The sequence below is a fragment of the Tetrahymena thermophila genome (assembly GCF_000189635.1).
Source record: "Tetrahymena thermophila SB210 genomic scaffold scf_8254617, whole genome shotgun sequence".
In the NCBI taxonomy this organism is placed as follows: domain Eukaryota; phylum Ciliophora; class Oligohymenophorea; order Hymenostomatida; family Tetrahymenidae; genus Tetrahymena; species Tetrahymena thermophila.
Genome location: NW_002476387.1, coordinates 326,057 through 342,309, shown reverse-complemented (window position 1 = coordinate 342,309; position 16,253 = coordinate 326,057). Strand labels below are relative to the sequence as shown.

General features: G+C 22.1%; 4 protein-coding genes across 4 annotated transcripts; 1 reads left to right on the top strand and 3 right to left on the bottom strand. All coding sequences in view use genetic code 6, as the record gives it.

Moving 5' to 3' along the window:
- Positions 1-265: 265 nt before the first annotated feature.
- On the bottom strand, positions 266-6,304 carry TTHERM_00194050 (myosin head protein). Its single transcript, XM_001017158.2, has 4 exons — positions 4,274-6,304; positions 3,776-4,064; positions 2,501-3,715; positions 266-2,444 (listed from the first exon to the last, which is right to left on the bottom strand). The coding sequence occupies exons 1-4, from the start codon at positions 6,219-6,221 to the stop codon at positions 506-508; spliced, it is 5,391 nt and encodes a 1,796-aa protein (XP_001017158.2). The 5' UTR covers positions 6,222-6,304; the 3' UTR covers positions 266-505.
- A 264-nt stretch (positions 6,305-6,568) lies between these two features.
- Positions 6,569-7,736, bottom strand: TTHERM_00194040 (replication termination factor 2; the record flags this gene model as incomplete). Its single annotated transcript, XM_001017157.3, has 5 exons — positions 6,569-6,654; positions 6,757-6,934; positions 7,028-7,460; positions 7,530-7,599; positions 7,709-7,736. 5 exons carry the CDS (start codon positions 7,734-7,736, stop codon positions 6,569-6,571), a joined length of 795 nt encoding a protein of 264 aa, XP_001017157.1.
- Positions 7,737-8,239: 503 nt separating this feature from the next.
- Positions 8,240-8,974, top strand: TTHERM_00194030 (hypothetical protein; the record flags this gene model as incomplete). The annotated part of the gene is made up of 4 exons (XM_001017156.3): positions 8,240-8,306; positions 8,405-8,482; positions 8,538-8,640; positions 8,698-8,974. The coding sequence occupies 4 exons, from the start codon at positions 8,240-8,242 to the stop codon at positions 8,972-8,974; spliced, it is 525 nt and encodes a 174-aa protein (XP_001017156.2).
- A 1,197-nt stretch (positions 8,975-10,171) lies between these two features.
- On the bottom strand, positions 10,172-15,503 carry TTHERM_00194020 (hypothetical protein; the record flags this gene model as incomplete). Its single annotated transcript, XM_001017155.2, has 6 exons — positions 10,172-10,190; positions 10,460-10,688; positions 10,890-12,623; positions 13,878-14,358; positions 14,905-15,114; positions 15,171-15,503. The coding sequence occupies 6 exons, from the start codon at positions 15,501-15,503 to the stop codon at positions 10,172-10,174; spliced, it is 3,006 nt and encodes a 1,001-aa protein (XP_001017155.2).
- Between the last annotated feature and the right edge of the window lie 750 nt (positions 15,504-16,253).

Sequence of the window (16,253 nt, the reverse complement as noted above, 5' to 3'; positions counted from 1 at the left end):
TAAAAATCAAAAAGACCTTTTTCAAATATTATAATCAAACTTCAATATTTTCTTTCAATTTTTTCTAAGATAAATTGAATTTGTTATCAAAATAAATTATTTAACAATTTTCTAAAGTAAAATAAAAAGAAGTAATATAAAACTTTTTAATTTTTATAGACCTTAAGTTAACTTTTTCAACAATTAATTAAAATTTTTTCGAAAATTTTAAATTCTAATTTTTATTAAAAATGAATTTTGCAATTAAAATATTTATTTAAAAAAGTTTGTTAATTAACATTATGGTATTTATTTTATTTGAAGTATAAATTGTTAATTTGAATTATAATATATTAATTATTTTTGTAAATAAATATGAATGAATTAATTTTTATAAAATATAATTAATAATTTAATTAAAAAGTGATCCATCCATCATTCATTTATGAAAAATAATCTAATCAAATGATATTAAAGTAATTTTTAATTAAATTAATTCATTTATTTAAAATTTTAATTAATTATTTCATAGCAGATTTTCATATAAATTGCATGACCTGTTAGTTTGGTCTATATTACTTGTGTCATTTTAAGCTTCTTGTAACTATTTATTTAGATTTATCTTTGATTCTTAAAATAATTTTTAATCATTCTTTTAAATGTTATTAATTAATTTATTTTGGCCACTTGAATATTATGAGTTAGGAGAGTTATCAAAATATTCTTCACTTCCTCTATTAATATTAGCTGAATAATTTGGTATTTAAGGTTCATTTTAGTATGTGCTTTAATTTTTAACAGGAGTGATTAAATTTCCATTTCTCACATTTTTTTAAGTCTTTTGTGATTATTATTTTTTACAATCATTAGATGAGTATTATTGCATTTCGATTACAATAGTATCATCGTTAACTTTATCAATCATATTTATTGGTACTTATGAATTATCTGATTTTTGATCTTGATTAGAATTTTTCGAATCATAAACAGTTTTTTCATTTGAATTATTTAGCAAATTTTCATTAGTTTAAAAGCAATTTCTATCTTCTTAGATATTATCATTATCTAATTCTTCAAGAGTTTAGCAATACGATTTAATGTTGTAGTATATATTCAAAGCATACTAAGAAAATATTTGATAAATATTTTATTCTGTATACAAAACAAGTGATTAGGAATAAAAATTAATGCTAAAATCTTTTATATCTCTATAAGAAATTTCTAACAATTACTTGTATGTTTGCTATTCAATAATGTACACATAGCCTAATTTAGTCAAGCAAATAGCTTCCTTTTATTCTAAAAAGTTTGGGTGCTAACTAAATTTACAGAAAAATTTTTAAGAAAAGTAGTACTTCCCTTAGTACTCTTTCATCCTATTCAAGAAATAAGTCCTTGCTTGTCTTTAAGTTTTTATAATTTGTTATAACTTACATATTTAATCTTCGATTTTGACCTTCCACACTTCATGTCTTATGAAAATAATTTTTGAATTTGGGATGCAATTTTGTAAGATAATATTTTCCTTTTTATAGATTTTATAATCAGCTAGCACCTTAGCTGCAGACATCTCAACAATAAAATCAATTTCTGTAATTTCTTTTGGGTAGTCAATTAATTTATTTTATATTTAATCTTTGTTTGTGTTAAAATCAAAGAAATACAATCCATGCAAATACTCGTTTACATATGTTAGATATGTCATAAGATTAGTGTCAATATTTTAAGATTTTGGGCTGTGAAAAATGATACATTGGTAATATAGTTTTATTTCAAAAGTCTTACCTGGATTTTTTTGTAAATATTGTTATCTATCACGATACCTCTTGGCTTTCCAATCAAGTATTCTCATTCCAAAATCTAAAATTTAAACTTTAGTAACTGCATCAACAGTTATGTATTCGACTAATCCATAACTGTTTTTATCATAAAGAATTTCTAAATCTAAGCCAATTTGGCTCACCATGTTACAAATTTTGGTATATGATTCTACCTTAAAGTATTTTTAGCGGTCTCCATAAAAGTGAATTGGAATTTGAATAGAAAACATATTCTCTAAGGCAATAAACTCTTCTTTTAATGGCATCTCTTCTCTTTTAAATATATAGCATGGAAATTACATATTTTCATCAAAGTTATAGCTATTTCCGATCCTGGACAATATAAATTTGCACCATTCCATCAATTTCTCTTTACCACTTTTTTCATAATGCCTTGCTTATTCCAAGAAAAAATTCATTGATGGAAATACTATGCGACAAGATAAAACAACGCAACTAGCTATCAAAGCTGCAATTTTAAAATATTACTCTATGTTTTCTTCTGAATTATTAGTTAGCTATTTTATAACCTACAAGAATATTTCATCAGTAACTTCTTGTACATCCTAATCAAGAATTAGTTGAGCAAGCTTCCAAGCAATGATTCTGGGATGAATTTCTTCGCAAGGTTTATCTCCAGCATATCTATATAAAATTAATTAAAAAATTATAAATTTATTTAATTTAAGCTAAATGATTACTTTAACATATAAGAAAAAGCTTTCGTTGCTATAGGTTCATAATGCTTATCGATACTTGTGAGAGGTTTTTTTAATTGCCTCTTTTAATAAGAAAGCATTTTTTGTAATGGATTTTGATCAGTAGAATTATATTTTCTAATAACCACAATAGTACTAATTATTTCAAAATAATTACTTTATTCAATTTTTTAGATCATTTCTTGATTGCATTCATTGAAATCAATTAAGCAATCTTTGCTCTTTTCATTAGGACCTGGGCGGATCATATTAGGATTATCTAAATTTAAAAATGATTCGACCTTTGATTTCAACTTTATTTTTTAAGGCAGTCCATCTTCTAATTGGGCATCTTAAAGAATTTCCTTGTTCTTTTACTAAATTTATTCAAATTCTTATTTCATCTTCTCATTCATGTCAGCTTCTCCTTTTGATGATAAGTAATTTTCTTACAAATCTTTATAGTTTTGCTTCATTTCTATATTATTCTAGTTATTGTTGACAGCATTAAATGTATTGTAATTACTTATAGTAGCATACTCTTATGATAAATTTGTATTGTAGTTATCTTTTCTATCTATTGTGTTACATAAAATAGAATTTTAATCAATTTATTGATCTATTTCATCTTTATTCATCTCATTTTATTATTATTTTACTTCCAGCTTTTATTTTGCTAATAATTCAGCTTATTCTCTTTCTTTCTATTTTTATGCGACTATAATTTATTTTGTTTTAATATTCCACTATTTTATAAATTGTTTTTTAAAGTTCTTACACATTAAGCTATAAATTAATGCTGTTGATTTTTTAACTTGTAAAAATCTCTTTCTTTGACATTTCATTTTAAATACAGCAGAAATTTTTTGAAAAGTTTTGATAGCTTTCATTAGAATTTTCATATTAGCTTTTAGATTTTTTTTAAATTAGTAAACTTAAAATTGTTTAATTATTTTGAATATTAATGATTTCTTCTATTCATACCATTTAAACAGCATCTCATCTAAGATTTTACCAAAATCATCCTTTGCAAATATTTTTGTTTTTCCAACTAAAACATGTTTTAAAACATCTTTATTATTCTTGAAAAGCTCTTAGAGGATATCTTGGGATATATTTTTTAAATCCAAATTCTGGCTCTCAATCTTTTAAAGGCTTAAAGTTCTATACTTTTCAATCATGCCACTAAATTGCTAAAATAGTACTTTGAAGTCTTTTCTGTAAATTGGTTAAAATTAAATTTTGAATTATTTTTTAATTAGTCAAGTATATATTTACCTATAAGGAAATCCTTCTTTTCTAGCTAAAATGGCTTACAAAACTCCTAAATATTTTATTTGAATCAATACATATCCTTGAATCAAATTATTTGCTCTTTTTGTCTCATTTGGTTTTATACATCTTATAAAATGGCAGTCTGATTAGATTAATTCATCCATGAGCTACTTCATTTAGGCTCTAAACTTACTTCCTAAAAATTTGTTCTCCTTTGTACTTTTAGTCTAATACTACTACTAATTAATGGCTGCAATTTTATCATTCTTACTAGTTTTGATATCCTAAATTCCTTTTTGAATATGAATTAGCTTAAATAAAAGATTGATGATCAAAATCAAATTTTTAATTAAATTTGAGAAAATTGATTTCTGATGATTGTAATCTAAAAAAAAATTGAGAAAAAAGTAAATCTAAATCTTTTTAATAAATTTGAAAATTATAATTCACATCATCAGCTTATTATCTATTTTATATAAATATTCGAATTTAATTAAATACCTAAAAATATTGAGGAAACTATAGGATCATCACTTTAAGCTATAGTCAACTAAAGCTCTTAGCTTATTTCAGCTTTATTTTTATCTCTAAATCCTTCTATTGAATAATCTACAGGTTTTGCTGTGTGGACAATCTAAAAAATTTTTTTATTTCCTTTATTTACAAACTTCACTTCAGGTTTTCCATTATTTATTCTATAGATGCTTTCATATAGCTTTTTATCATCAGACTGTGCGAGAGCTGACGACTCATCGATAAGCTAAAATATACCAATAGGATGATTATCAAGTACTTCAATGATATTTTAATTATCTTTGTACCCTAGTTAATTTATGTATTTTTCTAGTCCTTCAATAATAAATTCCTATTCTTCAGATTTAAATACGTATTGTATGTACAATTATTATAGTTTTTCGTTGGTATAATTAATACAGAATTACTCAAAAGAGTTTTCTTCGAATACCTCGAAGCCAAAAATATCAAGTAAACCTATGCAGAGTTAAGCTTCATTTTCATTTTCTTTGCCATTTTCTCCTTTTATATTAATTGAATTATTCAAACGAGTAACTATCCACGAAAACATTCTATCATACATATTACGAGCAATAGAATCCCTTGAGGAAATTACTTCATCTATTTTTTTGGGTGAATATATTACAGAGGATCCTATTTTTCTTGTAACAGTGTTAATTGTTCTCAAGAGAGATGAAAAATCCAGCTTTAACAGATCTGAAATTGTTTTGAGAAGCTTTTCATCCTTAACAGTACATGGTTGTGTGTCAGTTAAAGTGGATTAGTCAAATTAGACATTACCCAACAATAGGATTGAACTTATAATCCTAAAAATAGTATCCTATTCTTCTTAATTAATACCCATAGTATGAAAGGCCTCAACAACTTCTTTAAACAGAGCATTGTCATTTATAGTTGATACTTCATAACAATTACTAACTTTTAAGTAATTTAGATTTTGTGGTTTTGAATATTAACCTACCAATTATAAATTTTCTAAAAGTTAGTTTTATCCGCAGTAGAGTAAGTGATAAAATATGTGGTAACCGCGCTCTCCAGGACCAGGAGTGGTAACACGACTCTTTTCTAGTAAATAGTTCTAAATTGTAGCACCTTTAATTTTTCTTGATTTTTTCCCTACTTAAATCGATACAAATTTTCCAAAACGAGAGCTGTTATCATTTCTAACAGTTTTTGCATTTCCAAACGCCTCTAATATAGGGTTGCATCCCAAAATTCTATCTTCAATATTATTTTTATTTTTATTAGCTGGAGAAGTACTATTTTATATACTAGGTCTTCTTTCAGCATCTTATCCGCTTAATCCTGTAAGAAAACACATGCATATTTTGGCATTTTCAGTCTTTCCTGCACCTGACTCACCTGATATTACTATGGCTTGATTTTTATTTTACTCAAAAAGCTTACAATATGATTAAGCAGCTACAGCATAAGTATGTGGATCATTTTTTTTATAATCGATGTAGCCTTGGTGTTTTGCTTATTATGAAAAAATATTACGAGTTTCATTTGAAAAATGCTTTGGAATTAACTTGTAAGGATTCATCACTACAAGTGTAGGACCTATAAATGTAAATATTAAATCTTAATCGTATCTTCTTTATAAATTAATAAGAATTTCTGCTTAATTCAAGTGATCCATTTCTACCATATCATTATAACCTTAAGGTACTTCTTAGTTTACTTAATAAACTGAATTTATTTTAACTTTTGTTATATTAGCATATCGATTATCTTCTACATCTTTTATGTCAGCAAAACATTGTTAAACATTATTCTTATTAATGTTTGAAAGACTGGGTTTTTATTTTATTTTAGCTTTCACAAACATTGTTTATGTTTATGCATCTTCTTCTCCTACTTAAATCCAGCACTCACTGTCCGGAATCATCCATGTAGTATTTATATCTAGCATCTCCTTCTACTTAAGTATCTCTTCTAGGTTTAAATACTTTTACTTACTATTTAACAACTATTTAATTAATTCTGATATTACAAGAGATTAGCTTTAAAATAAGTAATATCAAAATTTAATTTTTAGCAAGACAATTTATTGTCCGCAAGCTGGTATTATAAATAAATTACCAATATTTTAACTAAATTATTTTATGAAATAAATATTGTTTTGTTTGTTTCTCAAAATTTCATGCTTTATTTTTAATTTTAAATTCGAGTAAAATAATATTTTTGTAATTGATTACACAAAACACCAACACATATTTATTTCTTACATATTATAAAATTAAATTTATTTTATTTTATTCATCTAATTCCAAATCTAACATTACGAGTAAATAAATTATCGTCTTTTTTCAAGTCTTTGTCTGTGTGGAACAAGCTCTTAAATACTATTTTAATTAATTAAAAAATTGAATTTATTTTTGTCTTTGCTTCTTAATATAGAGATAATTATTTCATTACTAATTAATTTAAAAATGAATTTTATATACCTTAAGACTACTCTTTTTAGGTTTCAGTTAATTATTCAATCAAGGCTGCCTTGTGTGATCCAAGGGTAGAAACACCTGAACTTGTCAAAGATGAATTCTTCTCTGTTTTAACTTTCTTTTCAACCTTTTCTCCTGAAGCATGATTTTTCTTCTCGTCTTTTTGAGAACTTTTCTTATCCTATTATAAATATTTATAATATAATAAAAATTAGTAATAGAAAAAAATTTTTAGGGATTAATATCACAAAAAACTTCTTTATCAAATATTTACTTTTTTAGAAGATTCAGAAAGTATTTCTATTTTTTTTTTCTCTTACTCTTCTACGCTCATATTTAATTATACGACATCTTTAGATGAATAGGATTTGGAGCAAACAGGGCATTTTTTACTGTCTCCTTTTAAATTTTAAATTAACTTTTCACTGAAAACGCATCCACAATCCCATAAACCAACAAATTTATTTAATCCATTAAATTCAATTTAACTAAGAGGACAAATATATGGATATTCAGATTTTTAATCTGGATTAGGTTCTAATTTAACTTCTTTTACATCTTTAGCTTTTTTAATATGTGCAAATGAAGAGGGCATTGATTTTTCCATCAAATTCTTCAATATTTCTTCAAAATTGTAAAAATTTCCTAACCTACACATTACAATAGGCTTTTTCAATCTCTGCTTTGACAATGTACATAGTCTCGCTCTAATTAAAATATTTCAAAATGATTTAACTATATTCACTATCTTCGAATGAAATTATCATTAAAATTACCTAAATTTTGCTAATATTGTATTATCGATTTTAACCTCTTTTGGTTTTTCTTTCACTAAATCAGTTCTGGCTTTATTATAAAGAAATTTGTTTATATAATTGGCAATTTAATAAAATATTTTTAATTAAAATAAGCTAAAAGAAGACAAATAAATAAAAAGCAAAATATTATTTATTACTTTAGAAACTTCCACCATCATTTCCCATTTTTTACTTAATTTTTATAAACCTTATTATGTAGACACAAGTTTTTGTCTAAATTCTCCTTTTAACAATTAATTATTTAGCAATGAAATTAATAATTAAAAATTATAATATAGGTTTAGAATTAATTTATAGATAAAAAAACAAGCAATTTATCTATCTTCTATTTCAAATAGAATTATCAAAAATTCAACAAAAAGAATTTTTAAGAATTTAAAATATTTCACTAAAAAAATAAATTAAAATTAAAATTTTTTATTCAGTATTAACTATTATTAAATTTAATGAAAATACTTTGTTGTTAATGGTAGAAATTTAAAAAAGGCTCTTAAACCAATGGAAGAGAAAAAAGCAATTATTTTTATTAATATAAATAAAAAGAATTGTATATTTATTTCTTAAGCGTGTTTTTTAATCAAAATAATAATTATTACCAAGTTACAAATTACTAGATAAATAAAAAACTCGATAGAAAAAGATTCATCAATCTCATAAAAGTTTATAAAATGTCTTCTAAATTGCCATACCCTAGAATAGAAGGAAAAGTTATTCATTATGTTAGTAACGGATCAGGTAAATTTAAGCAAGCATTTCATGTTTTGTATATTTTGCTATTAACCTCTAAATATGCAGGAAAATGAATATTAATTTATCGTTAATTATAAATTTAGGTAGAGATAGCTATATATGGAAAGTAAATGGTGGTCTGTTTAAAGAAAAGTTAGAAGATCCTAAAGGATTTGAAATAGGTAATTTAATTAAAGCTTTGATTTAAAAATTTAACATGACTAACATAATAAAAAGGAACTTTTAATGGAAAAAGACATTATAAATAACCAAATAATTATTTACCAGCTAAACATATACACTATCGTACTGACGGAACTGGTCGTGATAGCTATATAAAGTAATTCATAATAAAAATATAATTGATATAATGAATTTGATAAATTAAATAAATTAGCGTCGATGAAGGAGGTTTGAGCTAATACAGCTGGAAGAGACATAATTTTATTAGAAATCTTAGAGGTTATGATAAAATTAACTATTCTACAAGTGAAGACTTCTTCACAAAATTATAATTTTCAAGACCCTAATCAGGTTAAGTTAGCAATCGCTAATTAATGGATAGTTAAATGAGAACTACATAAAGACTTTCTCAACCTAAAGTTAGAGAGGATCCTTACAAACATGCCAGAATTCAATCAGCTCATCCAGGCTTAAGAACTCTTTATGGCTGATAAATTTATTTAAAAAGTGCTAAACCCTTTATACCAATAATTTCTTCTACAAATATCATGTAAAAGATATTTAGGATTTATTAATTAGTAACAAAATTAAAATTTATTCCTATTTATCTCCTTTAAAAAATAATTTATAATTAATATTATATTTTTATAATTATTATTAAATTTATATTTTAGTAATGTTATTCATTTTATACTTAATTGTTGTTGATATTTTTGTATTAATAACAAACTAAATAACTTATTAACACATAAAATAAGATTATTTTAAATTATATTTATTTAACCATTAAAAAATATTTATTGTTCTCTAAATTATATTTACAATTACTTTCATCTCATATATATCAAGTATCATATTAATTTACTTATAAAGTATCTATGAAAATTGATAACTTAGCTTTTTTTAAAAATTAATAAATGCAGTAGTTTTTTATATTTAATGCTCAATTTCATTTTTTAAAAGGTGAAATTTTATCAAAAAATTCAGGAAAATGGTAAAATTAAAAGGTGTGAATTAGTTATTGTTTATTTATATAATACAAATATGAATACGATTTTTCATTTTAGTCTTAAATTATTAAAGTTATTTTGGAAAATATTAAAATAATCTCCTGAAAATTCTATAATATTATAATTTCTTAATCTATGAATTAAAATTAAAGAAATAGTTAATATTATTAAAAAAATGTAGAAAAGCCCTAATAATAACAGTACTCAGTAAGTTATATGAGTAGGACTACTAATATCATATCTAGAATAATAATTACCAATTTAACTCTTTGAGCAAAGTCAATTATCTATACCAACTATCTCTTGATTGATTTTTACAGCTTGAAGGATTAAGACTGTAACAATAAATTTAATAATTCTCACCAGTTAACTATTTTCTCCAAAATCTATTTCTTAAGTAGAGGCAAAAAAAATAAATGAATTTAATAATTCTTAAACAATCAATTTTAATTAATTTCATATTTTAACATTCTTAAAAAGAATAAATTTACCTTAAATCATATAACAAAATTTTGATAAAAATATTTATAATTCATTCTAGCCGCAATCATTAATTTAAATTTATGTACATCTTATAAGCCTACATTTTAAGCAATTGATTTTAATATTTTATTTAATTTTCTATTGGTATTTGATATTGATTAAAGTTTTTTTATATCTATTGCAGCATATTCTAACTCATTAAATTTTAAATTTGCTATATGATAATTATAAAAAATGATAGTATCTTATTCTAAAATTAAGTTTAACTCTCTGCATATTTTTTTGTAGTCATGAAATTTTTTACAAAATTCTTTATGTTCGTCTTTTTTTGTCAGGTGCAAAAAATAAAGATAAACATGATTAAATAATTTCAGCTAAAATATATTTAAGTTTTAGCTATTTTAGAGTTTTTCTAAAATGTTAAACAGTCTATTTATTTATAAAGCAATTAAAAAAATGTAAATAAAAGTAAAAAATAATTACATGAATGCAGTTTATTCATCAAAATCTTTTTATTTCTCTAAAATAATAGTTATTAAAAACTCATAAATTAAGCTGTGTTGTTATTATATTTCTATATCTAATAAATAAATTCTCTCAATAAGTTCTATTGGATTGACGCTTACTTCATCAGTAATTGATTGAAAGATATCTAATGCAATCTATAATATTTAATCGTTTTCCTAATTAAAATTTCTAACATTTTTAGTTTCTATTATTGTTTAAATAAGTTGTTGATAATAATCTCTTTCACTATTGCAGTAAAGGAAGCAAGCACACTAAATAAATAATAAATATTACTCTTTTGATAAAACAGAAAACGCTTGTTCAACTATTTTTAGAATTAAACTTAGCTACTCCTCAGTAAAATTTTAATATAAAACTATTATATCTACACATTTAAATAAAGTACTTATGTTTGCTATTTCATAAATTTCATTTTGAGATTTCTCTTAACTAAATATTTCATCAAGTTTGTTTATAAAAGCAAAGGCATTAAAAATTTAATATTCTACTGAGTCATTAATTGATGCACTTTTTATTTCAGAAATTTTTTACCATTATCCTACTTAATACGCATTTATAAAATTACATTTGAAACTTTTATTAAATTCACTTATTTTCCCTAAATACTTTTCTGTCAAATAAATAAGTTCATCTACTGATACCCCTACTTAAGACATCTTGATTTATGCTTCATTATCGCATAAGAACATTTGTAAGAAAAATAACAACTTATTTTCTTCTAATTCTTCTTATAATAAAATATTTTCTAATTAATTATCATAAGAAATAGTTCCCATCTTTTTCTATAATTATTCATCAAGCAAGAAGTAAATAGATTTACATGCGCTATATGTTTCTGCAAATAATATTTTTTTAAAATTCATATTTTAGTTCTAATATCCATAGTATTTATATTTAGGAGTTTAATATTCATAATAATAATCAGGATCATTTGAGCAGCTTGCAAAATCAATAAACTTTAATTAAATATTCTCAAAGTCTACTAACTTGAATCCAAATTAATACTGAGAAGATAACTCATTTTGATCTAGGTATAAGACCATATTTGATGGTTTAATATCACTATGATACAGACCAATTTTGTTCATTTAGATATTAAAAGATATTATTTTAATCAAAATATTCACAAAATAATTTATGCTAATTTATAAATTATTTTTTTTTTAAATTTTAAATGCATCTTATAAGCTGCAAAGACCAATTTCTAATAAGATCTGACAATTTTGATCATCAAAAGATACAAGTTGGCATACATATGAAGATAATTTTGGATTTTTATCTTCTAAAAGATAGTTGATATGAGTATTCTTTTCTTTTAAATACTCAAATTAATTTTTGAAATTTTTGAGAGCATATCTTTTCTTTTGTTTAAAATCATAATAGAATTCGACACCTGCCTGACCACCTTTTCCTAAATGGCCTATTTTATGCAAATCATTAGATTTTTTAAATATTAAGCTTTATATTTATGGGAAATTGTTTTCCTTAATTGAAGCCTATTCATTTAATGAATTATTTTAAATAGAAGATTAGGCTTAACTATAATTTACAATTTTTTATTCTTCTTCTTATTTATCATTCTGATTTAATTTAATTTTTAATTAAAAGTCAACGGTAGCATTTTAGATATCTAAATTATTTTATTTTTATGTATAAAAACTTGTTCTTATCTATTAATCTTCTAATTCAAAATTATATTTTTATTCTTAACTTAATATTTTTTATTTATTTAAGACTTTTTCTTACATATTTTCAATTTTATAGCTTATGGTTTATTCATCTTAATTTTTTAAGTTAGCATTTTTATTTGAAAATAAATTATTAAAACTTGAATCTTAAGATTTTATTAGATCCTTAAAAGCTTAAATTATAACAGTTTACTCGTTTAATTAATCACTATAGTTTGCTGAATATCTATTTTTAAACATTAATTTATACAGTTAAGTTTCTTATTCTTCCTAAATATACTTCAAAAATTGTTGAGTTTCTTGTTGTTTTAGTGTATGTTATTCAATTTGAGGAATTTCTTGTTTATAATTTTAAGTTTCTACTAATTAATTGTTTTATAAACTTAAATTTTCCTGAAATTTTTTTGAAGTAATAGGAATATCCTACCCTTCTGTTTATTGTAATTTTTAATATATAAGTTATTTATTTTATCTACTTTCTAAATTTTATTCTGTACATTAAAATTAATCAAAATTTAATTTATTTTTATTTTAATCTAAATTTAAAAAAAAATATTTAATTAAAAATAAATTAGTGAGATAAAAAAAAATACATTTTTAAAATTCTGTAAAGTACTGTCCTTCTTCATTAAATTATTGAAACTTTTGCACACTTGGTGTTAAATTAATTGACGAATAGTATTCTATTAATTTTTTATGTTTGCTTAATAAAAATTCTGCTATATTTATTGCATAGAATTTTAAATAAATTTAAGGTTCTTTGACTGGACAAAAATCATTAACTTCAAGCTAAATTTTATATTTGTATAAATTTTCAAGATTTTTAAGATTTTATTCAGCATCTTATTCTTTCAATATCTTATTCATACATATTAATTGTTATTTGAATAGTAAGCAGCTAAAATTTTTATAAGGCAGCTCTGAATCACACCATCTAAAAAGTTTTATATTTTCATCAAGCTTACATAATGCTAAAATATCCAAATTATGTTAATTAAAAAATTAATTTTTATTCAAACTCCTTTTGACCTATTCATTTTCTTTGTAATTATAAGATATTTAGATATTTTATTTTTATATTTAAAAAAAAAAACTTAAAAAATTATAGTTTACAAAACTAGGAAGTGAAAGTCTAATTAATGAATTGTAAAAATAATTGCAATTTAAAATTTATTTAGAATTTAAATTTTCATAACTTAGAAGATTTATAAATAGTAGTGCTTCGTTAATCAAATATTACTAATAATTCATATTTGATTTTACACATTCTTATTTTTCTTATTTATATAGCTCTTAAATTAAATTCAAGTAGAAAAGATGGTTTTCTTTTTCGATTGAATTTTAATCTAGTTGCTATTACTACGAGTTTTAAAAACTAAAGTATTAATATTAAAAATAATGATCTATTTTTTTGTTTCTCAAAAAATATTATTCAATATAATAAGAAATATAAAGATCTTTTTTTTCAGTTAGTTATGAAGAGTTATAAGAATATAAATTTTAAAGTAAACTCTCATCGATTAATGTATTGTTCAGGTAAAGGATTCTTATAATCGTAAGTAAAAGTTAATTTTAAAGATAAATAAGACATTATTATTTAATCAATTAATAGGGTTTCTGCTATTATGATATTGATGATTCCACCTTTTTAATTTTTTTAAGAACATCCTCTATATGCTATCTACTCATATAAGTATGTAAATATGCTTCTTCAATTTCATCATTTTCTTCATTTAAAATGCTTTATTCCATTTCTGATAAAGTTATTAATTATTTTTTTTCACTGAAATTCCAATTTGGTAATAGATTCTTTATCTCTTCATAGAGTTATTATTTTGTAAAATCATCAGTTCTATTTTTGCATTTCTCAAAGAATTCAATTAAATCAAAAGAATACATATTCCTCAATTAATCTATTTTTTTTTAATAGTCAATCTCAACTTAATTAATCCTTTCATATTAATTTAACATCATTTCTACCATTTATTAACATATTTAAAGAATTGATAATTTAAGATAAAATAATTCAGAAATTTAAAACTCCATATCATAATATTTCATGTGAGTAATATTATCATTTTTAGCAAGTTCTGATATAGAGTGAGCTAGGTTATTAGTGATAAAACGAATATCATTGTACTTCAAGTAAAATTTAGTTTTATATGACTTTGCCTCATAAAAACTAAAACAATCAAAATCAAATTTGTAGATATAATATTTATTCTCAAAAAGCATGAGAGTGATTTTCAATATTTAACTCAAAATTTCTTTTACTTTTTGTTCTGGAATTTGAATTTTATTTTTAGCATACAGGTAATCTAGTTTAAATAGAGTTGATTAACTATATGTACTATAAACTATCAGGTTTTAGAAATCTATATGTATAGGTTTATTTAAGTATCTCTCAACATATCTACATGAATTAATAGATAGCACAAAATTCAATATTTCATAAAATTACTAAATAGAAAGAAAAGCAAAAAGCAAGTAATGACTCTTATATTTTAAATCTATCACATAATATTTCATAATCTATTCTACATAAATTTTATTAATATATATATCTTTTTATATAATTCTAGAAATAGATACTTAATGATAAGAATTAATTTTATTAATGAAGTAATTATTAAAATATATTTATATCTCATTTTTATCTATTTATTTATCCATATTTATTAAAATATTTATTTTTTCTAAAAACTAATTTACATAATCATCTGTAAGATTTTTGATTATTTTTTCAATAAGACTTTAAGTTCTTTATAATAAATCTTGAAGCTCATTTAAATTAATTTCATTTTCATAGTATATTTCTGAGTTATTTCTAACTAAAGTTTAATCTAAATTTTCAAAATTTATGTTTAACTAAAAGTTTTTGCTAAATGGCTAAATAATATTTTCTTTAGTAAAGCCTAAATCCTATTTAATATGAAAAATTTGGATATATGTAATTAATATTTAAAAATTTTGATTACATCTAGTAATAATGGTACAATATCAATGTAAAGTAACTTAGAAACATTTTCCACAGCTAATTTATATTTTTCTCTTTCTTATTAATTTTTTTCAATTAGGATTCCTTCTATTTTTTTATCAATAACTAACATGCTTGATTGCTTAACTTCAATTTAATCTTTTAATTTTTCGCATAAATCAACTAATTCTTCATTAGCATATCTACTAATTAAATCGTAAAAATCAGGAAAAAGTTTTTATTAATAGATATCTACTTAACAAGTTTAATACTTTTGTTTAAGATAGCTAAGAATTTTATAGTTTTCTTCATCTTCAACTAATTTGTAGTTCATGTCATTATCTAACAATCTCAATTGGAGAAACAGCTGGCAAACACTTTGATTACATGAACAATTTATTTTATTTAAAACATCTAGTCTTTCTTAATTAAATTTATCTGAATATTTACTATTAGTTTAGTTAAAAAGAGAACAAACCTGTTAAGCAAACAAGAGAAAATGGCTTGTATTTTCCAATTAACTAAACTCTAATTGATTTTTAGGCTTATTTTTTTTCTCATAAATTTTATCAATTCTATTTTTTTAAAATTAATTTTATTTAATTATTAATTATTATAAAATCATAAATTAAGTTTATAATCCCAATTTTTGTTATTGATTTTTTTTCGAAATTAAAATATTTTTTTGAGTAACTAAAATTTTTTCAAACAAATTTTTCAGTTAAAAAATTAAATATTATTTTATTTTTTAATAATATCAAGAAGTTAGAATTTCTCCAATTTCATAAAATTTGCCATATTTCCATAAATATATACTTATTTTTCATTTTTTTTCAACTGCCCTACCTCTCAATTAAAGTTTGAACTAATATCTATCCATTGGTAAACAAATTTATTTGAATATTTTTGGTACTTTTTTTTTGAATGACTTTTAATTTATTTAAATAACTATATTTAAATTAAATATCTTGACTTAGATTACTTTACTAAAATAAAATTTTATAATTTAAATTATGTTTAATCTGGTCATTTTATTCTTTGATTAATTTAGTGTTGACGGTTTTTAAGAAAAAAAAAATTAATC